Raw genomic sequence first — 27,667 nt, 5'->3', positions numbered from 1 at the left:
GAAGGTGCCGAATACAAGTTGTGTCCCCTGGGTTTTCCCCAGCCCTCAGTGACTGAGGTTGGGTTGGCCCCAGGAGGGGAATAGGCTACACTGGATGGGTGAGCTGCCCTGAGGAGGGTTTTTTTATGTTCCTCAGACACCCCCAGGGAGGTGGCGGGGCACAGCAGTGGCCCTGGTTATATCATTTTTCCAGCCCCGGCATAGATCCACCTTGTCTCTCATGGAGAAGAGTAGATTCCCCAACATTGGTACCTTAGCTTTCAGATGCTGAGCCAGCGGGGGCAGCCGCTCCTGAAACGCATAGGAGCGAAGGGTGATAAGGTTCAGAGGTCACACCCCCTTGGCCCCATGTTGTCTCTCTTTCTCTTTGTCCTTGGCTTGCAGAGAGGCAGCCTGATTGGAGGCAGCCCATGCAGTCAGCCTTGGGCTCCAGCTTGCCTGAGTGGTTTGCTTAGGAAGTAGATGAATTTCAACAGGAAAGTCCTCAGGAAACAGATCCCTGGACCTCTTGGTATCTTCAGGGCTGTCTGAGCACCCCTCCTCTCTATTAGGTGCTTGGAAACATGCAAAGAAGGAAAAGATAGGATGCCAACCCTTGGCAGGTCTAGAGTAAGGGTAACAGGAGGCCAGAACAGGGCTAGGCTGAAGGGCAGCGGGGTTTAAGGGGCAGATATTCCTCTACCTCCACCACATCACCACACTCTCCTTCCTGGTTCTGAGGCAAAGCCACGCTCAGAGCTAATGAGAGCAGCCATGGCTTTGGCCCTGAGCCACATAGCAGAACAGCAGCAGGGTGAAAGTAAAGGAACTTCGGTGAGCTGCTCTGCCAGAAGTGACCCACACTGGCACAATTGGGCAACTGCTGCTCGGGGAGCCTGGAAATAAAAAGTGGTTAAGAGAATGGCATGTACCAAAAAGTAGGGGGATCATTCATTCAATAGTATTTATTGAGTGCTTACTATGTGCAGAGCACTGTACTAAGCGCTTGGAATGAACAGGTCGGCAACAGATAGAGACAGTCCCTGCCGTTTGACGGGCTTACAGTCTAATCCGGGGAGACAGACAGACAAGAACAATGGCAATAAATAGAGTCAAGGGGAAGAACATCTCGTAAAAACAATGGCAACGATCAGGGAAGGCCTCCTGGAGGAGGTGATGTTTCAGAAGGGCTTTGAAAGGAAGGATGTGGTTCAGAGAAGCTGAGCAGGGAGGGTGGCCCAGGCAGGGGGAAGGCATAAGCCACGGGAAGAAAGGGAGTAGAGAATGACAGATGGTTGAGGGGTCAGCTGAGTAGGAACAAAAAGCCTGAGCTGAGGAGTAGTGGGGGAACAGAACACTTAGGTGGGAGGAAGCCAGTTATGGAGAACCTTGAGTCGATGGTTGGTTTAAGTTTGCTACCTGAAGAAATGAGGGAGCCCCTAGAGGTTTATGAGGAGGGGAAGGGATGCGACCCAGCGTGACTTCCAGAGCCTCAGGCCGCCTGGATCTTTGCTAGTTCTGAAGCAGGGGTGGAGCTACCCTTTATAAGAAGGAAGGATTTTGATCATTCAGTCCTTCGGAGCACTGAGCTGTCCGTCCCTCCACCCCCGCCCCAGTCTCTGAGGCAGAGCCCGTTAGAAGCTATATCGGGAGAAGGTAGGCTAACAGAGTGTGCTCCTGTGCCGGAGAGTTAGGGGTGTCAGATTGAAGCAAGGGGGAAGAGGATACGGGATTCGAGTAGAAGGGCTGGTCTCCTGACTCCTAACCCTTTTTCTTTTCTACTTGTCAGTGGAGGTCGGGAGGTGAGAAAATCCTGTCCGGGCCAGAGATGAATGGGTCAGTGGGGCGTTTCAAACTCTTCTACAGTCAAGGATTGTGACCCAGCTGCAGGGGTGGCTCCAGAGCCAAGGAATATATCAACCATCCTTTGCACTCAAAGATGAGATGTAGCTGCCGACAGTGAGAGAGTGGCTGAATGACTGGCAGTCCAGTCTACACTGTGTGGATGTAAAGATGGTCCTTCGCTACTTCAGTCAATCATATTTATTGAGCAATTATGTGTGCAGAACACTGTACTAAGCACTCGGAAGAGTAATAATAATGATGATGATGATAATGATGGTATTTGTTAAGCGCTTACTATGTGTCAAGCACTGTTCTAAATGAGGGGGGAGATACAAAATAATCAGGTTGGACACGGTCCCTGTCCCGTCATGGGGCTCACAGTCTTAATCTCCATTTTACAGATGAGATAACTGAGGCCCAGAGAAGAGAAGTGACTTGTCCAAGGTCACACAGCAGACGAGTGGCAGAGCCGGGATTGGAAGCCAGGTCCTTCTGACTCCCAGCCTGTGCTCTATCCACTAGGCCATGCTAGGCCATGCTGCTTCCCTTAGTACAATATAATACCAAAAAATAGACTTGGTATAATACAGTACAATACAGTAGAGTTGGTAAACGTGTTCATTGTCCCGTAAGGGGAGCGTACAAGTCTTCTGACCCTGCCTCGTGGCCTTCCGATCCACCTGAAGTTTGTGCTGATTGCTGCATATCAAGTTGGTCTGTCTGCTGCGATGCCAAACTCTTTGAGTCTATGCTTGACTGTGTCTCTAAAACGTGTGACTTTGGGCAAGTCACAACTTCTCGGTGCCTCAGTTACCTCATCTGTAAAATGGGGATTAAGACTGTGAGCCCCACGTGGGACAACCTGATTCTCCTGTGTCTACCCCAGCGCTTAGAACAGTGCTCGGCACATAGTAAGCGCTTAACAAATACCAACATTATTATTTGTTCTGCTCTCCCCGCCTGCAAGTGCCCCGTGTCAGGTCACTCTACGGCAGCTGCTGGGTAACCCGCTATTATCCCTTCTCTTCACATCCCATCCAGCAAAGGAGTGTCATGATGAACACTGCCTCAAAGCTGGTGAGGTGACCGGACTGGAGGACCTCATTGCTGGGGACCCCGTCTTGCCAGGTTTGCTGATGAAACTGCTCAAGAGGCCAGATGACTATTCTCGGGGAGGGCTGGGGGATGCTGTCAGTGCACCTATCTCCAGCTCTTCAGACTCCAATGCAAAGCAGAAGCTGGATTGTATTAGGTTGCATTTATAGATGGTAGTGGGATTAGCTAGATGGCTGTGAGCTTGCCAGCTATGAGTTACGACCTGGTGATCAAAGTAAATTGAGTCCCCACATTCATTTCCTCAGTGGCTAAGGAAAGTGGGGAAGCCCAGCAGCCAACAGCTGTGGTACTAACTCCCACTCGGTCCCCCTGCCCTCTCTCCCCACCTCCTCTCAGCTCCAGGACACGATGCGGGCAGGAAATTCATTGATGTCCAAGCCCGGTGGAGTGCAATGGGAGATAGCAAAGGCAATTATCTCTCCTTCTATGAAGCTGACAGCACTGACATGCAGAGAGGCTGATAAACTCCAGGCGGGCTGACCTTGGGACCTGCTGCCTCTGACTTCGCTGTGCCGCAGTCCCATGCTACTGTTGAGTGATATGTTCCTAACAGAGCTCGTTATTAGTGAAATCGGCATTTGCAAACTATTGTTGCAATGGGGAATAGGGGATGTGTTCCAACCCCCTCCTCCAGATTTCCTATTGCTTTCGTGCATCTATATAGACATGATAATGCATTTACCTAGAGCATTCACCTGACAGGATCCTGTACTTTCTGGATGCTGTAGCGAGTAGTTTGTTTCCAGGAGTTAGTGTGCAGTTAAAATTTTTTTGGAAGTTGGGTTGATTGCCCAGAACGGGCTCAAGAGTTGTACAGGACCTGGGAGAGCAATTATTCTGATTCATGCTCGCCCCCAAGCCTCCCTCTCAGTGAAACTCCTCTCCGTCTCCGCCTACCCCCTCCCGCCCCAACCCTCTCCCTTACTCTTTCCCTCTTCCTTTCTCCCCTCCCCTTCCCTCGTTCTTCTCTTATTCCTCCTCCTCCACCAAACGAGGGCAGCAGAAGTCCATGATGGCCACGGCCTCAATACCGCAATTCTTTTTTATCAGTATTCAATAGTATTTATTGAGCGCTTACTATGTGCAGAGCACTGTACTAAGCGCTTGGGATGAACAAGTCGGCAACAGATAGAGACAGTCCCTGCCGTTTGACGGGCTTACAGTCTAATCGGACGGGCTTACAGTCTAATCAGTACTAAAAGTAACCCTCGGCGGGCCCCGCAGCCCCAGTGATGAGCGGCTTTTATAGGGATGGAAGTAGGGGCGACGGAAAGCAAACAGGCTTTCCGGGAGAATCGGGGGTCGGGGGGGCGGGGGGACCGGGGAGAAGCCAGCCACCGAAAAAGACACCGGGCACGCAGTCGAGGGCCACAGGGTGGAGTGAAAGGGAAAGGGTGAAGCTGCAGCTGCTGACAATCAGAGACAGCAAAGGGCCGGAGCTGAGGACGGGGCCGGGTGGCGCCGTCCCTCCCCGGGCGTTGTCGCTCCCACCGCTCCTGAAGCCGAGTTCCACCCGGTTCTGGCTTACTTTAAGCACTGGTGTTAATTACTTTTTCTTTTTTTTCCCCTCCCAACCGTCTAAGTGCAAATCATCCCTTGTATTTGTGCAGTGATGTTGTTTTAAACTTAAGTCAACCGCCAAACGGGAGGCCTGGGGGCCGGTTTTCGCCAGGGGCCGCTGTAGACCAGCGGCCACTGGTCCTCGATTTCAGCAGTTGGAAACCATAAGGCAAATAGAGCCCACGGCCCATGAGGGGGGGGGCAGGACTTTAACTGCACCGGCAGGTAGGTCTGCGTTTCAAACCCCTAACTCTCCCTTCCCGACCCATGGTTTTTCACTGGGTGAGTTGCCCTGAGTCTAGCAGACGCCATCTAGCCTGCAGCGCAGGCCCGAAGGAGTTGACCGAGGAACATGACCTGGGGATTCCTAGGGTTTTGCCTCGCTTTCTTAGTAATGGAGGGTACTTGTTAAGAGCTTACCATCTGCCAAGCACTGTTCTAAGTGCTGGAGTAGATAAACGTTAATCAGGTTGGACACAGTCCCTGTCCCACATGGGGGGCTCACACTGTTAACCTCCATTTTACAGATGAAGGAACTGAGTGAGGCCCGGGAAAGTGAAGTGACTTGCCCAAGGTCACACGGCAGACATATGGTAGAGCCGGAATTAGAACCCCTGACCTTCTGACTCCCGGGCCCGTGCTCTAACCACTAAACCACACTGCTTCTCTCCCTTTCCCTCAGCCCACACAAGGTTCCCAAACGAGGAGGGTTCAGGTCACTTAACCTTGATCTCAGTCAAGCAATTGCATTGATTGAGTGCCTACTGCCTGTAGAGCACTGTAGTAAGCACTCAGGAGAGTATGGTAGAGTCTACGTCTTCAACAATCTTACAATCTAGCAGGGGAAACTAATCCTAAAATAAATTATAGATAGAAGAGTATAAAGATATGAACATATGGGCTACTGGAGTTTAAGGGTACTTAAGTGTTTAGGTGATACGGAAATGCTGAATTGGCAGTTGGGGAAATAGGACCCGGAGAGATCAGAAATTAATCAGGATGGTCTCCTGGAGAAGATGAGATTTCAGAAAGACTGAAAATATGGAGAGCAACGATCTGTTGGATGTGAAGGGGGAAGGTGTTCCAGTCAGAGGGGAGGGGGTGAGCAGGAGGTTGGCATCAGGAAAGACGAGAATGAGGCACGGTAGGTAGATTATCTTGAGATAGAACAAAGAGTGAGAGCTGGGGTGTAGTGGGAGAAGAGAGTGTGCGAATAGTGGGGAGAGAGCTGATTGCCATAAAGCCAGTGGTCAAAGGTTCAGATTATAAAAGCAAAAGTGAACAATGAAATAGGTAATAGGTATGCCCCTGAGACCTAAGTGGCTGAGGGATGGAATGACTGGGAACACGAAAGAAAATCGAGGTTTCATGGAGGAAGGACAAGGAAGAGTTATTGGAGAAGGTGGAGACTGGGGTGGGGGAGGTGAAAGGAAGGTCGTTGAACGTGTCAACCAGGTCTTTGTGTATTGTGCTATCCCAGGGGTTTAGTACAGTGCTCTGCACATAGTAAACAATAAATATCATTGATTGATTGAAAGGACTTTCATCATCACCACTATCATCAGTATTATTGAGCATGTACGGTGTACATTAAGGCACGTGGGAATATTCCATAAAAATGGAAGACATGATTGTGATGTTTCTGGTCACTCTTTGAGGTTGGATGTCCAGTCGTATTCTGCGGGCTGGCTGGTGAGGACTAAAGGAATGCCAAATGCCCACCCCTCCCTGTGAGAGCGTGTCTCCGAATGAATAGATTCCCCCCCCCCCCCACGGATTGCTCAGGCACGCTCTCTGATGATAATCGATCATTCAATCAATGGTATTTATTGTGCACTTATTGCATGCTGAGCACTGTACTAAAACCTTGGGAAAGTATGATACAGAGGAGTTGATAGTCACCCTTCCTACCCACGAGGAGCTTACTGTCTAGAGGTTATACATGGAGAACCGGTATTTACTTAGTTAAGGATTTTGGCAGCAACAGAGACTGTACAATAGAATCTTCAAGGAGGTCCAGGAATAACCGCCTCTCCTTGTTCCTAACATAGTTCCACTGGGTTCCCGCCCCCTGAGCCCACTGCTCTGCTTCCCTTGGCAGCTCCACTGTGGGCTCACTGTCCACCGACCCTTCCCTGCTAGTTCACCCTGCTGACCCTCAGCCTTCCTGACACAAACACCACTTACACGTGTCCATCCCCTCTGGACACCTGCAGAGACTGATTTGCTCCTGTCGGTTTTTAGAAAGATACGCGAAGCTGTAGAAGATAAACTAGAGGGGAGAGGCTGGAACTGTAGTAGGGGCTCAAGGTCCAGGGCCCAAGATAAAGAATAAACGTGATGCCCTCCTTGCAATCCGGGCTTACGTGCAATCAGCATAAATATGACCATTTAGCTAAAATAATTAAATGATATTATAGATCGTAAACTTTGGTAGCAGGTTGGAGAAGGGCTGGAGCTACTCAAGAAAGCTTCTTGGAGAAGGTAGCAGTGAGCTGTTTAAAAGAGAAGCAGCTGTGCTGGAGAAGCAGCATGGCCTAGTGGAAAGAGCTTGGGGCTGGGAATCAGGTTCCTGGGTTCTAATCCTGGTTCTGCCACTTGCCCTCTATGTGACCTTGGGCAAGTCACTGAGCTCTGGGTCTCAGTTTCCTCGTCTGTAGAATGGGGGTGAAATACCTGGGCTCCCGCCATGTAAGACTGTGGAAGGAACCCAAGGACCACGAGGAACAGGGACAGTGTCCGACCTGATTATCTCGTATTTACTCCACCGCCCCGTACAGTGCTTGGTCTGTAGTAAACGCTGAACAAGTAGCACCGTGATGATTAAAAGCCAGTTGGAGATGGTATGCGGGGCAGGGTAGGGAGGCTGTCCCTCGCCTGAGACCAGCTTGGTCATGGGGATGAAAGGAGGAGAGGACCCAGCGGTCTAGGGTCTGATGTCTGGTCGGTCCCTCCAGGGCAGAGCGACAGTCGATGACGGCGCTGAGGGTGCCGGGGAGAATCTAGTCCCTCCGTTCCACGACACAGGCTCCCACTCTCCCTGCTAACCCATACTCTGCCCCCTTCCCCTCCACAGACGGTATCCACAGTGTGACCGCCCAGTGTGTCCTGCGTGTTATCATCATCACAGAAGACATGCTGGCCAACAGCCTGACGGTGCGGCTGGAGGACATGTGGCAGGAACGCTTCCTGTCGCCCCTGCTGGCCAGCTTCTTGGAGGGCGTGGCCACTGTCCTGGCCACACCCAAGGAGGACGTCTTCATCTTCAACATCCAGAACGACACCGACGTGGGCGGAGCCGTGCTCAACGTCAGCTTCTCCGCCCTGGCCCCTAGCGGGGGTCAGTTCTTCAGCTCAGAGGAGCTGCAGGAGCAGCTGTACATGAAGCGCATGGCCCTGACCTCGGTGTCCCTGTTGGAAGTGCTGCCCTTTGACGATAACGTCTGCCTGCGGGAGCCCTGCGAGAACTACATGAAGTGCATCTCCGTGCTCAAGTTCGACAGCTCGGCCCCCTTTCTGGCCTCACCTTCCACCCTCTTTCGGCCCATCCACCCCATCACCGGTCTGCGCTGCCGCTGCCCCCAGGGCTTCACCGGTGACTACTGCGAGACGGAAATCAATCTGTGCTACTCCAACCCCTGCCGCAATGGGGGTGCGTGTGCCCGCCGGGAGGGGGGCTACACCTGTGTCTGCCGCCCACACTTCACGGGTGAGTAGGGGAGGAGGGGAATCGGGGCGCTGGCCGTTTAGGTGGGCCTGGGGGCGGCTTTGGTCCCCGGCCCTCTGCCCGCCCCCCTACCCAAAGCGGGCAGCCAGAGCCATCCTGCTGGGGCCGGGAAGGTGCCAGAGGTGGCACCTGTGCAGATGAGGAGGAACTGGGTCTGGGCAGCAGAAGGAATGGAGGGGGTGGTAGGGGTGATGACTGTGGTATTCAGGGAACATCAAAAGGGTCAAGGTGAGGGGTCCTTTGAAGGTCGGAGGGAGTCCTTGAGACGTGCAGGAGAAATCGTGGGTAAGAAGGCATTGAGGGAGTGTGGTGGGAAGGCCATCGGGACAGGATCTGGTTGACGGGTCAGAGGCAACAGTCGTCTTCTTGGAGAATCCAAAGGGGTCAGGTGAGATACTGAGAGGAAATTCCCTAAGATGTTTTGGGTTTTCACTTCCTCGCCCTTTATGCTTTTCAATCAGGAGAATGCTCTTCTCCTAGTCAGGCTGCCCCTGTGCTGGAGATCTGGAGCATTTATTCAAACCTGATTCTCCTATGTGTCTCTATGGGGATCTTTAAATCAATGTCCCCTGAGACTGGCTGGTCACACTCCAGGACTCAGTAGTGACCTGGTCCAGGCACTAAGGCCGGAGATCAGTCGGTGTGACCCTGAACCCAGTGTGACTTCTGGGTTACATTCAGAGAGCGGGTCCCAGGAGCAAAGGAGCTGGTAGTTTGGTTGGAGGTTTCCACCAGACCTGGGCAGCCTGGGAAATTGAAGGGTCCTACCCTCCTTAGGACTGAGTTCATAATCTCCATCTTAATGGCGATCAGCTCCCGGCCCCAGGCGAGGGGCCCGTAACCTTCCACTCTGCTGCTCAGATTGGTTCTGGGAAAGGAGTGCCTCTAGGATTTGTTCCCCCCGACCCCCATCCCCATCTCATTGTTTGACCGGTACCCCTTTGTGCCCTTTTGTGCCACCCTGCCCTGGCATGACTTGCCTCGGGTACCCACCTGGCCCAGTGGAAAGGGTACCCAAGCTGATTGTCCAAGGTTGGCATTTGGGATGCTACAATGTTTCCCTATCTACGTCTCAGGTTCCTGGACCTTGACTCAGGCTCAGGACACTGGTTCAGTGGGTCTGAGTTTCTCCTGGGTGGTGCCAGCCAGAGCTGGCAGTAGCAGGAATTGGAGAGCCAGTATGAGCCAGTCTGAGTGATTGTAGAGCTCAGGATACAGCCCTCAGTTTCCTCCAATGGTCTGGGAGCACCTGTAGGTCCCCAAAGGACAGGGAAGCCCCAGAGATGATTCTCAGTAAGGATGGGAGCAGGACAGAGGTTGCTTAGGCTGTGGACCCTAGGCTAGAAAGAGGGGTCTCCCCCAGCTCAGGTTGGCCACTGACCCCTAAAATCAAGCTCGGCCATCCCCCACCATTGCCTGCAAGCAGCTGCACCATCTGGTGGCCATAGGAAAGGGAGGGCCACGTGCCCATTGTTCATTCTAGAGGAATATTGGGAGGGGCAAGCTTTTGTCTCTCAAGCAGGTTCTTCAGTTCCAGTCCTGGACCTCTTCCCTAACCCTCCTCCCCTTCCCCCTTTCCCAGCCCCCAGCTCTGCCCCGTGTTCCTACTGCTGGTTGCTGGTTGTCCCGATGGGGCTGAGTTGGCTAGTGCGTGTGGCCCAGATGATTACCTGCCTAAACAAGTTTTTTACGTGACTGGATGCGTGGCCCAGCCCAGCTAGAATGGTTGGATAGTGTAAAGGGCATTAAGGCAACTATCACATGGTTTGTGATGGTCAGTGAGGCTTTGTATCTGTTGGCCTGTCGTGGGGTTTTTCCTGTGCCTCTCCCCTTTCCCAGTCTTCGGGCATGGGCCGTGGGAGAGATTGGAGGGAATCCTCAGTCTTCCCTCACCCCAACACTGCTGTGCCCTAGAGAGGGCTGTCCCTGGCCATTCGGGGCTCCATGGTGCAAACTCTCTGCTTCTACTTGCCGCTATTGCCCAGTTGGACCAGAGTGGCAGTAACGCCAGTAGCTCTGAAGGGATGGGGAGCCTAAAGGGAGCACCTGCTTGCATTCCTCCTCCTCTGCCTCCTTCTTTTTCTTTTCCTCCTCCTCCTCCTCCTCCTCCTCTTCCTTCTCCTCACCCCCAATAATAAGGATTGAGCACCTACTGTGGGCAAAGCACTACACTAGACACTTCGAGGGGACTTGCAGAAAAAGTAAAAGATACGGTCCTGATCCTCAAAAAACTCATTATCTAATGGGGGAAGGCCAGCAGCCATAAATTGATGAATTGATCAATTGATTAAATTGATAGTTCAAAAGAGGGTGAGAATGGATTCAAAGGATGCAGCCTAGTGAATAAATAAAATCTACCTGCTTGCTCTCTCTCTCTCTCTCCCTCTCTCTCCCCACACACTTCCTCTGCCTGCTGAGCCTCAGCTTTGGACTGGGGGGGGTGCCCTGATTTCACATCCCTCCCACCCCCGACCCCCAGCCAGGGTATCCATCTATAGCCATCTTCCTCATCATCAGTGTTTGTTGTAGACCTCCAAGCAGAATTTACAATGCTACACTGTACATACTTTCAGTTCTACTGTTGCCCCAAGCCCTGGGCTCCTGATCTGGTCATTCATTCATTCATGCGCTTACTGTGTGCCCATTGTAGTTGGAGTAAGTAAGTAAGTAAGTAAGTGGAGTCATTGTAGTAAGGACTTGGCTGAGTCCAGTACAATAGAGTTGGCCATCTGCCATGCTCCCCCACCTTTCCCAAGCTCTGAGAGGCCTCTTCTGGCCCTGACCCCAGAGGAGAGGGCGAAAGTGGATGGAGTTCAGGGGTCCAGAAGAGCATGGAGGGGACAGAGGGTGGGGGGTGGGGGACGGATTATCCTGCCAGAGAGAATCCACCCTATCGCTCACTCCACTCCTCTTCCCAGGTGAGGACTGCGAGCTGGATAGCCGGGCAGGTCGCTGTGTGCCCGGAGTGTGCCGCAACGGGGGCACCTGCACCAACTCTCCCGACGGGGGCTTCCAATGCCAGTGCCCGGCGGGCGGCTTTGAGAAACCGTACTGTGAGGTGTCCGCCCGCTCCTTCCCCCCGAAGTCCTTCGTCATGTTCCGGGGTCTGCGGCAACGCTTCCACCTGACCTTGTCCCTCTCGTGAGTGTCTCCACCCCAGTTGTCCAGCCCAGCCCATCTCTGGATAAACGCGCATCCTGAAAACCCTCTCCCGCCGCCAGAGCCGCAGAGCCCTGGATGGGATTTGAGTAACCTAATTTGGCCGTGGTTTGCCGCTGCTTTCTGGGAAGCTATTTTACATTTCCCTTGCAGCAATAAAAAGCTTTCGAGTGGGATTTTCTTAGGGAAGGGATAAAGAAGATGAAAATAAAAATAAACTCCACCAGCGTAGATGTCTCGACAAAATAAGCGCACTTTGGGGAGGTGTAAAAAGATCCCCCATCGCCTGCTCGATTCAGTTCGCCCCTGCAGACGGCGAAGAGAGGGTCCAGTGCGCCACCTGGTGGTCGCTCTGGAGAACTGTGGTTGGAAGCCCCACGTTCCCGACCCTATTCGGAGGCAGGTCGGGGGTGGGTTGTAGGAATGCCGGTGAGGGGCTGCCTTGCCCTCTTGGGTGTGAGCATTGCCCCGAGCGGTGCCCTGACGGGCGGATCCCTTCACCCCCTGGCAGGTTTGCCACCCTGGAGAGCAGCGGCCTCCTCTTCTACAACGGGCGTCTTAACGAGAAGCACGACTTCATCGCCGTGGAGATTGTGGACGGACAGGTTCAGCTGAAGTATTCCACTGGTGTGTGGGGGCCGACCCAGTCTGTGGGGTGATGGGGGAGGGGGAGGCGAGGGAGGGGAGACCCTGGATGCGCCTGCGAGGGACAGACACGGACAAGCACCGAATGGGGCGCTGACTGTACGTGCCGGGGTGGGGCTGGCACAAGTGCTGAGGATGGGTGTCTCACAGAGCGTGTGACGGCAGGAATGATGGTGAACGCTGGGCTGGGCGGTGTGGGTGATGGCCTGGTCCCTCCACAGGTGAGTCAAGCACCCTGGTGAGCCCTTTCCTTCCGGGGGGCGTGAGTGATGGGCAGTGGCACACGGTCCAGCTACGTTACTACAACAAGGTAGGGTGCCCCCTCTCACTGACAACCCGGGGTCTCCTGCTGGTGGCTTGGGTCGCCCCCACTGGCTGTCCAGGCCAGAGACCTAGAGGTAGGGGTGGTCCCGGAGCACAGCCTGGTAAGGGAGAGGAGGGCTCGGGGGGCAGCCGGCAAGGTTGCCCTTCTCCCCAGGGACTGCTTTATCTGCCCAGAGTGACGTTCTGGGTGGGTCCCTTTGCTAAAAAGAGGGGTAATCCCAGGGTTGACCATTGCTTTCTTTCTTGACACTTTTTCCTGGCTTCTGGATCCCGGGTGGTCTAGTGGTTAACACTCTACCCTGGAAAAAGTCATGTTGCCACTGTCAGAGGCAGCTCCTGAGCTGGATGGCCTTCTGGCCAGACTCACTGGCCAGACATTGGGCATGTGGTCTTGTGGCATTGTTCTTGAGAGACAGCATGGTCTAGTGGAACAAGCATGGGTCTGGGGATGAAGAAATCTGGCTTCTAGTCCTGGCTCCTGTGGCTTGGACCTTCTGTGTGTGATTTTGGGCAAATGACTTCTGTGCCTCAGTTTTCTCTCTTCAAAAATGGAGACCATACTAGCTGCCTCTCTTGCCCTCAGAAGTTTGTCGTGAGAAGGAGATGAGATCACCGGCATGAAAGCGGTCAGGGAAAATCAAAACACTATGCAGATTCAAGGTCCGATGAGGACCCATAATTCATGAGGTTCTGGGCCCAGGGAATGACAGCCCAAGGGGGTCTCCTCTCCCAGACCATCTTAATGGTGATCTTGGGGCTCAGGAGTCAGTTAGAGTCAGTGGACCTCAGCTCCGCTCTCTCCGAGACAGACTGGGGCTCTATCGGGTTGGGTACTGCTTGCTGGTACCGGGTAAGAATGGTATCAGGAAATGGGGAGGAGTGGATGCCAAAAGGGAGTGGGGCTGGAGGGCTCCACGGAGCCCCAGTCAACTGGCCAAGATAGTTGCTGAGGTTTCTTTGCCCTGCCTTGGGTCTGCAGCCCAAGATCGGCTCCCTTGGGGTGGCACAGGGCCCCTCCAAGGACAAGGTGGCCATCCTGACTGTGGATGAGTGCGATGCGTCGGTGGCACTGCAGTTTGGGGCTGAGATCGGCAACTACTCATGCGCGGCAGAGGGCGTGCAGTCCAGCTCCAAGAAGTGAGTAACCCCTGACTGGGGCCCAGAGAGGAGGCTGAATCTACACTGAGACTGCCCTTAGGCATCTAGACCCCAACCCCACCTGCTGAACCCAGGCCTCACACCTGCCTACTTAGCTCCGCACATGCCCAGATCCCACCGGTGCCTTGTCTCACCCCTCTCCTGCCCAACTCTCGCCCCTTTCCCCGACCGGGCTACGGTGCCTAAGCCCCAGCCCTGCATGTTTGGCCCGCCCTGCTCCTCCTGGCTCTCTAACCTTGACTTGAGTCTCAGTCAAGGTTAGAGAGCCTACCACCCTCTGCTCATCCTCAGAGCAGGGATGCTGGCCCTCCCACGCTGAGGGCTCTGCTGGGTTGGGCTGGGGTAGGCTAGGCATGACATCCTGGCTGCTCCACAGGTGAGACAAACCCTCGTTAACTGCATCTATTTCCAGATCCCTGGACCTGACGGGGCCCCTGCTCCTCGGTGGCGTCCCCAACCTGCCTGAGAATTTCCCGGTGGCGCACAAGGAGTTTGTGGGCTGCATGAGAGACCTGTTCATCGACAACAAGCGCATCGACCTGGCCTCCTACATTGCCAACAATGGGACAGCTGCAGGTACCGGCTCCAGGGAGCCCTCCTGGTGGGGTCCTTGGGGCAGGGATGCTGGGTGGATGTGCAGCTGGGCCTGCCTCCACCCACGTTCTCCCCCCCGCCGCTCCCAACCTAGACCAAGGGGGAAAGGGTCACAAGGGGGAACCAGGGAGTGGGGAGAGCTGTCCCACGCGCTGGAATCCAGCCACGGGGTGGGCAGAGCACAAAGGAAGGCCAACAAGGCCCGGGAACTCTTCTCATGCACGGGGTTTCCTGGAACCGAGAGGTTGGGGCTCCTTTCCACGCCATGGGGCCGAGGGGGACAGAGCTAGCCAATGAGCTAATAGTACCCCCAACTACCCCTGCTGCTGGCTCCAGGGTGCCATGCCAAGCACAGCTTCTGCGATTCCAACCCCTGCAAGAACGGCGGTTCCTGTTCGGTCACCTGGGGCAGCTTCCATTGCGAGTGCCCCGTGGGCTTCGGGGGCAAGGACTGCAGGCATGGTGAGTGGACCCGGGAAACATCAGGTAGCGCATAGGGAGCTGGCGTCGGGGTCCGGGAGCCCCGGGTGTGTGCCTGGACCGTGTGTGCCGTGTGGAGTGTTTCAAGGAAACCGGGGAAAGAGAAGTTGGAAAGCACAGTGAACGGAGGTGGGAGCTTGTGGGAATGGGTAGGGACCACGGGGGTGTGGAAGGCATGGAGTTTATAGGGTGGCGGGATGAGGGTACCGATGAGAAGATAGTTCAAGTGGCTGCGGGGCACAGAGCAGGGTTTCTAGAGATGCTGTCATCGCATCGTGGACTGCACGGCCTCACCAAAGAGCTGAAATTGTGTGTAAGGATTGGTCGAGAGCCTCCCTCTCCCTTCTCTGCCCCTCATCCGATCCCCTTCCCCGGCTCCTTTCCCCTCCCAGCCATGGCCCATCCCCACCGTTTCCGGGGTAACGGCATCCTCTCCTGGGATTTCAAGAGTGAGGTGAAGGTCTCCATGCCCTGGTATCTGGGGCTGGCGTTCCGGACCCGCCAGCCACATGGGGTGCTGTTGCAGGCCCAGGCCGGCCAGTATACCACTCTTCTGTGCCAGGTATGTCCCTCGGGCCCATCCCCAGGCCCCTCCGTCCTCATTCCTGGTTAGGGGGACATAGATCCAGCCTCTAGGCTGCTGTCCGAGTGGATACTGGGAAGGGTGGGGGGGCCCAGCTGGGGTCTTGTGCTCCCCTTTGGGGTGATGTTGGGGGGTCTTCTGGACCACTGAGGCTCTTGATGGCTGGGGCTGTACCCTTGACCCTGCGCAGGGTGTTAGGATCCTGCCCAGTCAGCAGAGGCCTCTCACCGGGCCGGGCTCCTCTCCTCAGCTGGACGCAGGGCTGCTGTCCTTCGTGGTGAACAGGGGCTCCGGCCGCACCAGCCGGCTCCTCCTGGACCAGGTGCCCCTCAGTGACGGCAGATGGCACGACCTCCAGCTGGAGCTGCGGGATGTGCGCAGTGGGAGGGAGAGTCACTACATCATCGTGGTCACCGTGGACTTTGGGCTCTTCCAGGTCTGTAGTCCGGCTCTTCTATCCGGAACTCCTCTTCCCCTTCCCTCCCCAAAGGCCTCCTCTCTTCTCCTGGTGGGACCTCCTGTCCCATCCTTCTTCCTAGCCAGGGTCCTGAAAGCCCAGTATTTTCACCATGTTCTCATCTCCTAAAAGATCCTCTATTTAGTGCTCCCTTGGCCCTGAACTAAGTGCTGCAACTTACACGAGATCACTACCGGGTGGCCCTTCGTGGCAAACTGGTCCCAAGCTTCCCCGCCCGTGCTTGGCCCCCAGTCAGTCGGCTGACCCTGGGATCGTGGGCGTCTGGCTGCCTGAGGTGGTCCAGCACCAACCAAGGGGAGATATGGGTTGGCGTGTCCATGTCTGCGACTGGGCCGTGTCTGGGTGACTTTTTCCTGAGGCTCAGGGCCTCTGCTGGCCTTGAGTTCCCTGGGTGACCTGATGCCCCCACTTCTGCAGGATACCATGGTGGTCGGGAATGAACTGCATGGCCTGAAGGTGAAGCATCTTCACGTTGGGGGATTGCCAGCCTCTGGAGAGGTGCAGAATGGCCTGGATGGCTGCATCCAGGTGACTGAGGGTTTCTAGTGGCAGCTTGCTCGGGCCCTGGGGCCTCAGGTTCCAACCGGCAGAGTCGAGCGAGACTCGGCGGGGCAGCCGAGCTGGAGCTTCAGCTGGCGTATGGCCGCCTCTCAGTAGGGGCACAGTCCCGAGGGTGCTGGGATGGGTGTGGTGATGGGGAGGAAGGTAGGGAGGGAAGCAGTATAGCACAACCGTGCCCCTGGCTCCTTGAAGGTCTGGAGGGCTGAGTCTCAGCAGGATACTCTCTGGGGTGGGGTAGGGAAGGAGGCCGGAAGCTTTGCTAGCTGACCGTACGAATGAATGCGCGAATGTGTGAATCCCAGGAACCCTCGGTTTGGAGGCCAAGTTCCTAAGTCCTCTCTGCCCCATCTCCCATGTGACCGTTGCTGTGCGGTTTGCCCATTGGCAGGGAGTCTGGCTGGGAGACACACCCACCAGGATCACCTTCCCTAAGCCCAGCAGTAGCCTGAATGTGGAGGCCGGCTGCAGCGTGCCCAACCCCTGCAGTTCCAACCCCTGCCCGGCCAACGCCAACTGCAGGGACAACTGGCAAAGCTACTCCTGCGTGTGTCAGCAAGGTAGGGCCCTGGTGGGTGGTGCCCAGCCTCCCCACCCAGCTGCTCTTCCTTCTCTCTGTGTGTCTCCGTCTCTTCCCCTCTCCCGACCCCCCCCCCCGACTTCCTTTTCACCCTCTCCCTCTCTTGTTTATCTGGTTGTCTTTCCTTCTTGTCCTCTCCTTTCTCTCGCTGTTCTGAAACTCCCTCCCCGCATCCCCGCCGGTTGGCTGCTACCCAAACAACACCAGCGTTGGCCATGGACAGAGTGGCTAAAGCTGATCAGGTTTTGATGTTTGGATTTGCAAATCCCTGACCGTTCCCTGTGCCCAACTGGGGCAACTGGCAAAATCTGGGCAGAGCCTGAGGAGGCTGTCCAGTCAGTTGTGGTCAGTGCTTGAGACCTCGGGATTCCCTCTGGCTGGACCAGATGCCCAGCTCGTTCTGCCAACCCAGATGAGTGACTTCATTTCAAGGGGCCTCTGCTGCTTCTACCCCCAGGATATTATGGTGAGAGTTGCATAGATGTCTGCCAGCTAAACCCCTGCAAGAACAAGTCAGTGTGCCGCCGACAGACGGGGACACCCCATGGCTACACTTGCGAGTGCGGGGACAACTACTTCGGACAGTACTGTGAGCACAGGTGAGGGCCTGGAGGGGTTTCAGGCTGTCCCTAGAGAGGCAGGTGTCTCTCCAACCCCATGATGACCTTGATCTCCGCTTCAACTAAGCACATCCTATCACTGTCCCCCACCTTCGAGCCAATCCTCTTCTCCAAACCACGTTGCTCCCTTTCTGCAAAACTCGACTACCAACTCATCTCCTCCAGGAAGGCTCCCCAGATCAGATCTGACCCTTGTACTCTCCACACCTCCTCCCTAACCCGTAGGCATAGCTGTGACGAACATGTGCATATGCTTTTGTGGCTTGTGTTCTTCTGAAGTTTGTTGTGTCTTTATAATAATAATAATGTTGGTATTTGTTAAGCGCTTACTATGTGCCGAGCACTGTTCTAAGCGCTGGGGTAGACACGGGGATTCAGGTTGTCCCACGTGGGGCTCACAGTCTTAATCCCCATTTTACAGATGAGGTAACTGAGGCACCGAGAAGTTAAGTGACTTGCCCAAAGTCACACAGCTGACAAGTGGTAGAGCCGGGGTTCGAACCCATGACCTCTGACTCCAAAGCCCTTGCTCTTTCCAGTGAGCCACGCTTATGACTTTGTGTCTCTTGGGTGTCCCTTTGGTATCTGGGTCTGCCCCATCTCCCCACTTAGATTGGAAGCTCCCTGAGGGCAGAGATCCCGGGGCCTACCTAATACAGTGTTCAGGGGTGCTCAGAAGAGAAGACTGCTGACGGTTGACTGACGAGACACTGACTGACAGGCTGGCCGAATCAGGCCGGCTTGGTTTCTGGGTCTCTCCTTTGAAGCTCAGCATAGGCCTGATCTAGAGGCCCAACTGAACCCCACCAGGTCCTCTCCAGCTTGAATCTGACCTGAGTCCAACAGGCACTGAAAAACCCAGTGTCCAACCTGCCAGTTCCCTCCTTTGCTCAAAAATGTACCTGCAGCAGGGCCACCCTTTAAACAGGATGCGGCTCCTTGATATGGCTGAAAGAAGCCTGTTTAAATGAGCAATCAGTCTCCCCTACCCTTCCCCTCTTTACCCAGCCTGGAGTGGGGCCCTGAGCACCTGAAAGAGAAGACATCTGTCTGAGCCCACCCAAAGCTGGTGGGCGGGCAGGACTGAGAAGGTGGGGGGGGTCGCCTTGCTCTCCTTCAGGATGGACCAGCAGTGCCCGAGAGGCTGGTGGGGCAACCCGACCTGTGGACCGTGCAACTGCGATGTCAGCAAGGGCTTTGATCCTGACTGTAACAAGACCAATGGGCAGTGCCACTGTAAGGTGAGGGGTGGGACTCGGGACAGGCGGTGTGGTGTTCACCTTGGTGACCCCAGGGTTCCCAACATGATTGTCCTGGGTGGCACTGTGGGCAATGTGTAAAGAGAGCAGTTGATTTGATAAAGCCTACGTGCTCTCCCTCACTAGGTGGAGACCTTGTGTCTCCCTGGAGATGGACAGACCCATGCCCCCTCCCCATCTTGGGAAACTTCAGCTCTGGCCCTGAAGAGCCACCCCGGACTGATGGTGGGTTGGGTCGTGAATCCCCCGTGGCCTGACCCCACCAGAGGCCCTTGACGTCTCCTTCCCCGCTGCAGGAGTTCCACTACCGACCCCGGGGCGGTGACACCTGCCTCCCCTGCGACTGCTACCCCATCGGCTCCTCCTCCCGCTCCTGCGACCGGGAGAGCGGCCAGTGCCACTGCCGGCCTGGGGTTATCGGCCGCCAGTGCAACAGCTGCGACAACCCCTTTGCGGAGGTGACGCCCAGTGGCTGTGAGGGTGAGTGAGTCAGGCGCAGGGGCCTGGCTGCTAGAGCGGCGGGGTGTCTGGGCTGCTTGGTCTGCCTCTTCGTAGGAGGGGTCCTTGCTGGGAGTCCTGGGATGCCCCTCCCAGCCCCTCCCAGCCCCAGGCCCTTAGCCTTCTGGTTTCTCTCTGGCAGTACTCTATGACGGATGCCCCAAGACCCTGCGAGCTGGGGTGTGGTGGCCTCAGACCAAGTTTGGGCTCCTGGCTGCAGTACCCTGCCCTAAGGGATCCCTGGGTAAGTGGCATTAAGGTGATGGTGGTGGTGGTGATGATAATGATGATGATGTTGATGATGTCGGGTCTTGAGGCTCCGAGGAAGTAAAATCTAAAGGGGAGGTCCGCACAGCTCCTACCGACCCAGAGTAGTGGTGGTGGGAGGGGGGCGGCGCTAGAGTCCTGGGGGCCAGGACAAGGGTTCCAGGAGAGCCCCAATTCCAGCCCGGAGCCCAGGCTCCTCTGTCTGGAGGCCTGGCCGCACGTGGGTGAGTATGGGGTGTGAGTGGTTCAGTGGTTTGGGTCCTAACCGTGTCACTTCTCTTCCCCATCTCTCGCCCTCCTTTTCAGGTTTGCGGGGTGCAGGTAAGGGCTCTGTCTCATCCTGCCCTCTTCCTGGCTGTGTGCCCTCAGCTGCGCTGTGGCTTTCCATTCCCCCTTGCCTTGGCCTGAAGTCCCCCCCCCTCGCTTTCCCCAGTGCTTCCGAGTTGCTAACTGTGTCGCTAACGCTGGATTGCCCCCGGCTCCCTTCTGTCCCTTCCTCTCCACCTGGACCCCAAGAAACTCCCCCCACCCTCCAACACACACACACACCAACACACACGCACACAGCCCCTGGCCAGGGATGGATTTACTGTTCCTACCACCTCTGGCCCCCACCACGCCCGGACCACCCGATGAGCTAGGGACTCAGGATCCCCGGAGCTGAGCTATGGCAGGAATGGCATTTTCTGCCCCACCAGACTGCCATTGCTGTTGGCACCCTGGGGCCTGTGCTCTGTTGCTCTGGATGTAAATAGATCACTGCCCTTGGCTAAAGCAGGCACCTCCCCTTCCTTGTGGCACTGTCTTCCCCGCTTTTCCTCCTGCTCTGGGGTCTCAGAATGCTGCTGGGATTCTGGACTGCTGCTTGGGGTGCTGCCTGCCACTTTGGTGGGGGGCCTGGGGAGCCCCTCCTCTATGCTACACCCTGAATCATTCATTGTTTAGCATTTGGGGAGGAAGAGATGGGAGCAGAGAAATGGGAACAGTTGTCTTGCTGATCATGTCCTTGCAGCAGGGAGTCAGATTGGAAAGGCAAATCAGAAAAATTCCTCTGGTCTCTGAGCTGGGCACCTCTCCCTCAGACTCCAGAAACGCTGAGAGATGCCCAGAAGGAGGAGGAGGAGGATCAGGCAGCCCAGGGCTGTTACTCCTGCTCAAAAGCTGGGGCTTGGGGGAATCCAAGGTTGTTGATTCAGGGAAGGTCATCGAGAGAGTTGGAAGGTGCTGCTATTGTTCGAGCTGCTGGGGGCTGAGGATGCCTAGCATGGCGGGGTTGCTTTTGCAGGTGGCGCTGCTGAAGTGGATCGGTTCCATCGGGGTGGGATGAGGCTGCTACCGGTGCTTTGGGGCCACCAGCATCTGGGCTACTTTGCAAGTCCCCAAGGCCTCAGATCTGAAAGGGGCCCCATCCTGCCACCCTCCTTCCTCCACAGGTGCAGCCGTTCGGCACTGTGATGAGGAGAAAGGCTGGCGGGAGCCTGACCTCTTTAACTGCACATCCCCGGCCTTCAAGGAGCTCTCCTCGCTGGTAAGAGGCCCTGAAGGGAGACCGTAGTTGGGGCCATTCTACCCTTGTATGGCCTTCCCCGCATCTTCCTCGACTGCCTGCGGTCCCCCTGGCTCAGTCCCTCCCTCCTCTTCCTGCACTGAAGCCATCTAACGAGAAGAAACCTTGGGTTCTAGGTGGAGGGGCAGTGGGAAGAGGAGCCGGAGGGGGTTGGGGGCGGGGGAGGGCGTTGGGCCCCCCGGTCCGGGAGGCAATGGGGCGAGGGCCGGTTCCCCTGTCTCTGGGCAGCTGGAGGGCTTGGAGCGTAACGAGACCGAGCTGAACACCATCGAAGCCAAGAAGCTAGCACACCGGCTGCGGGTCGTGACGGACCAGATGGAGCGATACTTTGGCAATGATGTCCACATCACTTATCGCCTGCTCTCCCACCTCATGAACTTTGAGAGCCAACAGCACGGCTTTGGGCTCACGGCCACACAAGATGCCCACTTCAATGAGGTGAGGGCCTACCCTGCCCAGCTCCATCTTGCATGACTCTGCCCCTCCTCCCCCAGCTGCGCTGGGCTACCCCACCCCAACTTGCTCCTCTCCAGCTTGCCCTCCTTACCCGACCCAGGGTCTTCAACTCTGTCCCACCCTTCTTCACCTACTGCTTCAGCCAAGTCCTCCACTGTATTTGTGGGGAATGGTGTTCAAGGGATCTGGCCCTGTATCCCCTTGATGTACACGTGTGTGTACGCACGCACACACCCACACCCACTTCCCCCAGAACTGCTGTCATAGCTCCTCATTGAGTGGTGTAGTCAGAACCATCAGGTCTATGCCCCACAGGGGTACGTACATAATAATAATAATAATAATAATAATAATAATAATGTTGGTATTTGTTAAGCGCTTACTATGTGCAGAGCACTGTTCTAAGCGCTGGGGTAGACATAGGGGGGACATAGGGGTAGACATAGGGGAATCAGGTTGTCCCACATGGGGCTCACAGTCTTAATCCCCATTTTACAGATGAGGTAACTGAGGCCCAGAGAAGTTAAGTGACTTGTCCACAGTCACACAGCTGACAAGTGGCAGAGCTGGGATTCGACCTCATGACCTCTGACTCCAAAGCCCGTGCTCTTTCCACTGAGCCACGCTGCTTCTCGTGCTTACCTGTGACTGTAAGCTCTTGATGGGCAGGAAACGTGTCTACCAACTCTGTTATATTGTATTCTCCCAAGCCCCTAGTCCAGTTCTCTGCATGCAGTCAGAACTCAGCTAGAATAAGCCTCCCTGCTCAGAAGAATCAAGTTGCAGGCATCTGTCTCCCAGAAGCAGCATAGCCTAGTGGTTTGAGCACAGGTCTGGGAGTCAGAAGGACCTGGGTTCTAATCCCTGCTCTGTCACTTGTCTGCTGTATGACCTTGGATGAGTCACTTCACTTCTCTGTGCCTCAGTTCCCTCATTTGTAAAACAGTACTAGGACTGTGAGCCCTATGTGGGACAGGGACTGTGTCCAATCCAATTAGCTTGTATCTACCCCAGCACTTAGAACAGTGTCTGGCACATAGTAAGCACTTAAAAATTACCACCATCATTATTATTATTAGTCCCGGGGTGGGCAGAGCTGGACAAAAAGGTCCAGAGTCATCCCGGGAGCAGGGCCCTTTGTATCCCCTGCCTCACTGTCATCTGCTGTTCCTCAGAACCTGCTGCGAGCTGGCAGCGCTGTGCTGGCCCCGGAGAACCGGGAGCATTGGGAGGCCCTGCTGCAGAACGAGAGGGGCAGCGTGGGGCTGATGGAGCAGCTGCGGGAATACACGGCCACCCTCGCCAGCAACATGAAGCTCACCTACCTCAACCCCGTGGGCGTGGTCACCCCAAACATTAGTGAGTGGGATTCCCCAGGGGGGCGAGGCTGCGGGCTTCGAACCACCCAGGGGCGAGGACTGGACCAGGGACCGCACAAGGGGAGAAACGGGCACTCTTTCCAAGAGTCGGCCCTGATCTTGGTGCTCCAGCGTACAGGACGGGCAATCAGAGTCCTGAAGTGATCATTAAAGATCCTGGGCTTGGGCTGCAGGAGGAGGGAGGCAGGAGTCTTGCTGGTTCTCCCGAAGTGACCGGTGGTGGGGAGAGGTGGAATGATCCTTTTCGGGGTTGGTCCAATCGAGCTACAGTCAAGGATGGGAGACTGTGGGGCTGCTAGCAGGCCTGGGGGGGATGGGGGAGACCTACAGAGGTGTGGTGGGTCTAGGAAAGCCAGTAGAAGCAGGATTGGGGGTGCATGAGGGTGGGGTTGCCCTTAATGGCACAGCCTCTCAGAACTAAGGAACCTTGTGTTGGGGTCTGGACCCCCTGCTCCATCACCCCAGTGGCCTACTTGACCACCCTTCTCCACTTGCCCTTCCATAGTGCTCAGCATCGACCGCATGGAGAACCACACACATGGGAGGAGGCGTTACCCCCGCTACCACAGCAGCCTTTTCCGGGGGCAAGCGGCTTGGGACCCCCACACTCACGTGGTGTTGCCTTCCATCCTCCTGCCCCTCAAGGATGAAGGTAAGAGATCCCCCTCATGCCAGGACACTGTCAAATGCCCTCTCCCTGGCTCTCGACCTCTGCCCCCTCCCGCCCTCCAGCTCGCTGCCCTTCCCATGGGAGCCGAGTGCCAGGGAGAGGGCGGTCAGAACACCGGAACACTGGAGTTGGCACTCCTGTCCAGGACCGTGCCTTTGCCACTGAACCCAAGGAGAGGGATGGGCCTAACGTGCTGCTCTTCTTCTCCCTTCCTCGCCACCCAGCCCCATCCTCTGCCCTGCCCACACCAAGTGGGAGCGATGCCAATGAGACGATGGAGAGCTCGGCACCCAGGCAGGCGCTCCCTGAGCCAGAGCCAGCCGTCACCATCATCATCCTCCTCATTTACCGCACCCTAGGGGGACTGCTCCCAGCCCGGTACCACGTGGACCGCAGGAGCGTCAGGTATGGAGGAACTGAGTGGAGGAAAAGGTAGGAAGCAGACAGGGAAGATGGAAGCCTAGCGTGGAAAGGTGGGAGTCAGAGGACCTGGGTTCAAATCCCAGCTCTGCCGCTGCTGGGTGACCTTGGGCAAGTTTCTTAATCAGTTGATGAGTTGCATTCATTGTCATTCATTGTCGTATTTATTGAGTGCTTACTGTATGCAGAGCACTGTACTAAGCACTTGGGAGAGTACAGTATAACAATAAACAGACACATTCCCTGCCCACAATGAGCTTTCAGGTATTTATTGAGCACATCCTGGGTGCAGAGCACTGGATTGAGCACTCGGAAGAGCACACTACCACAGAGTTGGTCGGCACATTCCCTGCCCAATCTAGAGGGCTCAACTTGTCTAAGGCTGCTGTTTCCTCATCTGTAAAATGGGGATTCAAGACTTCTTCTCCCTCCTACTTTAGACTGTGAGCGACTGGCACCTACCCCACCATTGAGTACAGTGCGTGGCACATAGTAAGCGCTTCACAAATGCCACAAGTATAATGATTACAATGATTTTTCTTAGGAGGAGGGAGAAGGGGGAAGGGTGGGGGCAGGGGGAGGGGTTGTACAGTTAGCTGCTCCTTCCCCTGCACCTACCCTAGGGTGGAGGTACCCAGGACCCGGCCGGGACATGAGGTGAGCTCCCTGGTGCCTTTCGTCTCAAGGTCCTCACTGTCTCTTCCAGGCTCCCCAAGAACCCCATCATGAACTCTCCCATCGTCAGCGTGGCTGTGTTTAGCAACCACACCTTCGTGCAGGGCACGCTGGAGCCCCCTCTCACCCTGGAGTTCCGCCTGCTGGAGACGGCCAATCGCAGCAAGCCTCTTTGCGTCCAGTGGAATCACTCCAGCCAGTGAGCAAAAGCCCCACTTCCCTGGGTTCACCTCTCCCTCCTGCTTCAGCAAGTGTATCCCATGCCCCGCAGCCTGAGTTCCCCATTCCTCCCTTCTCTGCCTCTTCTGTCCTACAGCCCAGTGGGCTGAAGCCCGCCTCTCCCCTTTGCGGCAGCTTCTATTTTCTGGTGACTGCAGGGTGGACCCTTCAGGCTTTTGGATGGCGAGGGACTGTGAACTGGTGTACAGGAACACCACCCACGTGCGCTGCCAGTGCTCCCAGTTTGGCACATTTGGGGTCCTGATGGATAACTCGCAACGGGAGGTAACCCAGCCTGGTCTGGGGTGGATGGCGGGGGGGAAGCCACGGGGGACCTCAAAGAGCTGGGCCAAGGGAACTCTCGGGTGGGGCAGCGGGGCCCAAGGCTGGCTGTCGGCCAGATGCTTCCCCGCGAGTTTCCCAGCTCAGCCCGAGGGACCCCTGAACGACAATGTCTCCGACGACTGTCCTGACAGAGGACGCCACGGGGACGGGACGGGACCTACCGTCTCGGCCCCTGACCGCCCGCGTCCTCACGTCTCCTGCAGCAGCTGGAGGGCGACCTGGAGATCTTGGCCATGGTGACGTACTCCTCTGTGTCCATCTCCCTCTTGGCCCTGCTGCTCACGATCTCCTTCCTGCTGTGCCTGAAGGGCCTCAAGTCCAACACGCGGGGCATTCATTCCAACATAGCCACCGCCCTCTTCTTCTCTGAGCTGCTCTTCCTCTTGGGCATCAACCGCACGGAGAACCAGGTGAGAGGAGAGCCAGGCCCAGGGAGCCGTTGAAAGGGGAGGGAGAGTGAGGCCCCAAGGGGCTTGGAGGTCAGAGCTGGTACATCACAGCAGCTTGGAACCAGGGATGGGCCAGGAGGGCCAAGGCCTATTTCCTTTGGGTGGGCCCACCTGTGGGCCAGCAGGGGCCTTGGTCCAGCCAGGTAGCCTGCGGGCCCCGGGGTTACGGCTCTGCCCTCTCCACAGTTCCTGTGCACAGTGATTGCCATCCTGCTGCACTACTTCTTCCTGGGCACCTTTGCCTGGTTCTTTGTGGAAGGGCTGCACACCTACCGCATGCAGACGGAAGCCCGCAATGTCAACTTCGGGGCCATGCGCTTCTATTACGCCCTGGGCTGGGGAGTGCCCGCCATCATCACCGGTAAGTGCCCCGCGGGCAAGGCTCTAACAGAAGCAGAGGCAGCCGCTTCCCCTATCGAGCCATAAAATCCTAGAGCTGGAAGGGGTCTCGAGGGGTCATCTGGTCCATCCCCTTGCCTCCAGGCAGCAGAACGCCTAACCCGGGGATGCCCCAGCTATGGTTCGTGGGCCAGATACGGTCAGCCACTGGGTTTGCTCAGTCCCGCCAAACAATGGCCAAGGGTTGGGGGGTGGGGGTGGGGGGGCTCCGCCCCTCCAGTCGATGAGCAGAGCCACATGTGGGACCAAGCTGGACCCCGAGTTGGACCCCGGAACCAATGTCCCCAGGGACTCATTCTGGAGGGTGGGGGAGAGAAAGTGATTTAAAGGAGGAACTACTGCATTGGCAAGTAGTTCCGCTCTTTCAACCCCCCACCCTGGACAGAGGACAATACGGTCCTGGCTCTTCACCCTAGTCTGTGCCTGTGTGCAAGTGCACACTTGTGTGTGTGTGGGTGTGTGTGGGTGTGTGTGTGGGTGTCTTTTTCTTTCACCTGGCCCGCTGTTGAAAAATTGTTTATGAGCCTGCTCCTCAAAGGAAAGTTTTTGGACACTCTGGGCCTAAGCCATCCCCTTCCCTGTCCAAATCATGCCCACTTTTCCAGATATACCCCATTGAGCCAGAATGGGCTCAGGGCCAGGGGCCAAGCATCCTAGCTGAGAAAGGGACGGTTCTGCTAATGGCCTCTATCTGGAAGTCACATCTGGAAAATAGTCAAGGTGGTAGGTCGCAGGGGGATTGAGTCCTAGGTCTGTGCTCCCGGACAACTGATCAGAGCTGGGACCCCATAAAGAAGACCATCAAGTCTGTCTTTTCACCCTTGTCAGAGGCTCGGAGAGGGAGCAGCTGGGGATTCAGGACCCTGTCTGGATTCAGCAGTTTGTGGGCCGCACCTGGATGTTTCTGTCACTGCTGCTTCTGCCCTTTCCATCTTTCTTGAACAGGCCAATCTCTTTGACTCATCTTCCCTCCTCCTAGGCCTGGCAGTGGGCTTGGACCCCGAAGGCTATGGCAACCTGGATTTTTGCTGGATTTCCATCCATGATAAGCTGGTCTGGAGTTTTGCGGGTCCCATTGCTGTGGTTATTGTGGTAAAAGCCCACCTCGTTACCTCCCCCCATTCCCCAGATCCCCAGCAATCTCCAGCCCTCATTTTTCCTCAGCTTCATTTCCTGCTCTGCCTACCACTCACTCTCCATCCCCCAACCCTCAACTCCAGATTGCCACCCTGTTGATGTCTCTCTTTGGTTTTCTCTGTCTTCTTTAATTGTGGCTCTTCCTCCTGCTCCCTGAGTTTCCTTCTCCTCCCAGTCACCCAGAAAAATACCCACGTACTCACTAACTGCTCACCCCCAAACCATCTCTCCACTCCTGTTCCTTTGTGCTTTTCCAGGCCGGGATCATTCAGACCAGATCTTAGGGTGGGTCAGCCAGGGGCCCGGGCCTAGGGCGAGTGAGGAACTAGAGAGTCAGGGCAAGAGAAGACAACTTGGGTAGCATCTCATCCGTTTCTCTATGTGCAGATGAATGGGGTTATGTTCCTGTTGCTGGCCAAGAGGTCCTGCTCCCCAGGGCAGAAGGAGACCAAAAAGAAGTCAGTTCTGTGAGTATGGGGTGCAGAGGGGGAGGGGAAACCTCCTAGACAAAATACCTCCTG

The 27,667-nt window shown here is 55.9% G+C and overlaps 1 protein-coding gene across 1 annotated transcript in view; it reads left to right on the top strand.

The window, feature by feature from the left end:
* Positions 1–27,667, top strand: part of CELSR3 (cadherin EGF LAG seven-pass G-type receptor 3) — a 53,793-nt gene that overhangs the window by 12,073 nt on the left and 14,053 nt on the right. Inside the window, exons 3-29 of the mRNA XM_039910271.1 lie at positions 7,577–8,209; positions 11,146–11,368; positions 11,898–12,013; positions 12,253–12,341; positions 13,335–13,492; positions 13,926–14,089; positions 14,444–14,569; positions 14,980–15,149; positions 15,421–15,606; positions 16,066–16,176; positions 16,598–16,766; positions 17,244–17,385; positions 18,527–18,647; positions 18,962–19,145; positions 19,306–19,407; positions 19,737–19,751; positions 20,864–20,958; positions 21,226–21,435; positions 22,629–22,812; positions 23,338–23,484; positions 23,727–23,907; positions 24,629–24,796; positions 24,975–25,101; positions 25,365–25,571; positions 25,797–25,971; positions 26,989–27,101; positions 27,534–27,613. Of these exons, the coding sequence (XP_039766205.1) occupies positions 7,577–8,209; positions 11,146–11,368; positions 11,898–12,013; positions 12,253–12,341; positions 13,335–13,492; positions 13,926–14,089; positions 14,444–14,569; positions 14,980–15,149; positions 15,421–15,606; positions 16,066–16,176; positions 16,598–16,766; positions 17,244–17,385; positions 18,527–18,647; positions 18,962–19,145; positions 19,306–19,407; positions 19,737–19,751; positions 20,864–20,958; positions 21,226–21,435; positions 22,629–22,812; positions 23,338–23,484; positions 23,727–23,907; positions 24,629–24,796; positions 24,975–25,101; positions 25,365–25,571; positions 25,797–25,971; positions 26,989–27,101; positions 27,534–27,613 (4,396 nt within the window). The remainder of the gene's footprint in view (positions 1–7,576; positions 8,210–11,145; positions 11,369–11,897; positions 12,014–12,252; positions 12,342–13,334; positions 13,493–13,925; positions 14,090–14,443; positions 14,570–14,979; positions 15,150–15,420; positions 15,607–16,065; positions 16,177–16,597; positions 16,767–17,243; positions 17,386–18,526; positions 18,648–18,961; positions 19,146–19,305; positions 19,408–19,736; positions 19,752–20,863; positions 20,959–21,225; positions 21,436–22,628; positions 22,813–23,337; positions 23,485–23,726; positions 23,908–24,628; positions 24,797–24,974; positions 25,102–25,364; positions 25,572–25,796; positions 25,972–26,988; positions 27,102–27,533; positions 27,614–27,667) is intronic.

This window comes from Ornithorhynchus anatinus, chromosome X1, assembly GCF_004115215.2.
Source record: "Ornithorhynchus anatinus isolate Pmale09 chromosome X1, mOrnAna1.pri.v4, whole genome shotgun sequence".
Classification (NCBI taxonomy): domain Eukaryota; kingdom Metazoa; phylum Chordata; class Mammalia; order Monotremata; family Ornithorhynchidae; genus Ornithorhynchus; species Ornithorhynchus anatinus.
Note: the sequence above shows the minus strand (reverse complement) of the source record. Positions and strands in the feature narration are given on the sequence as shown.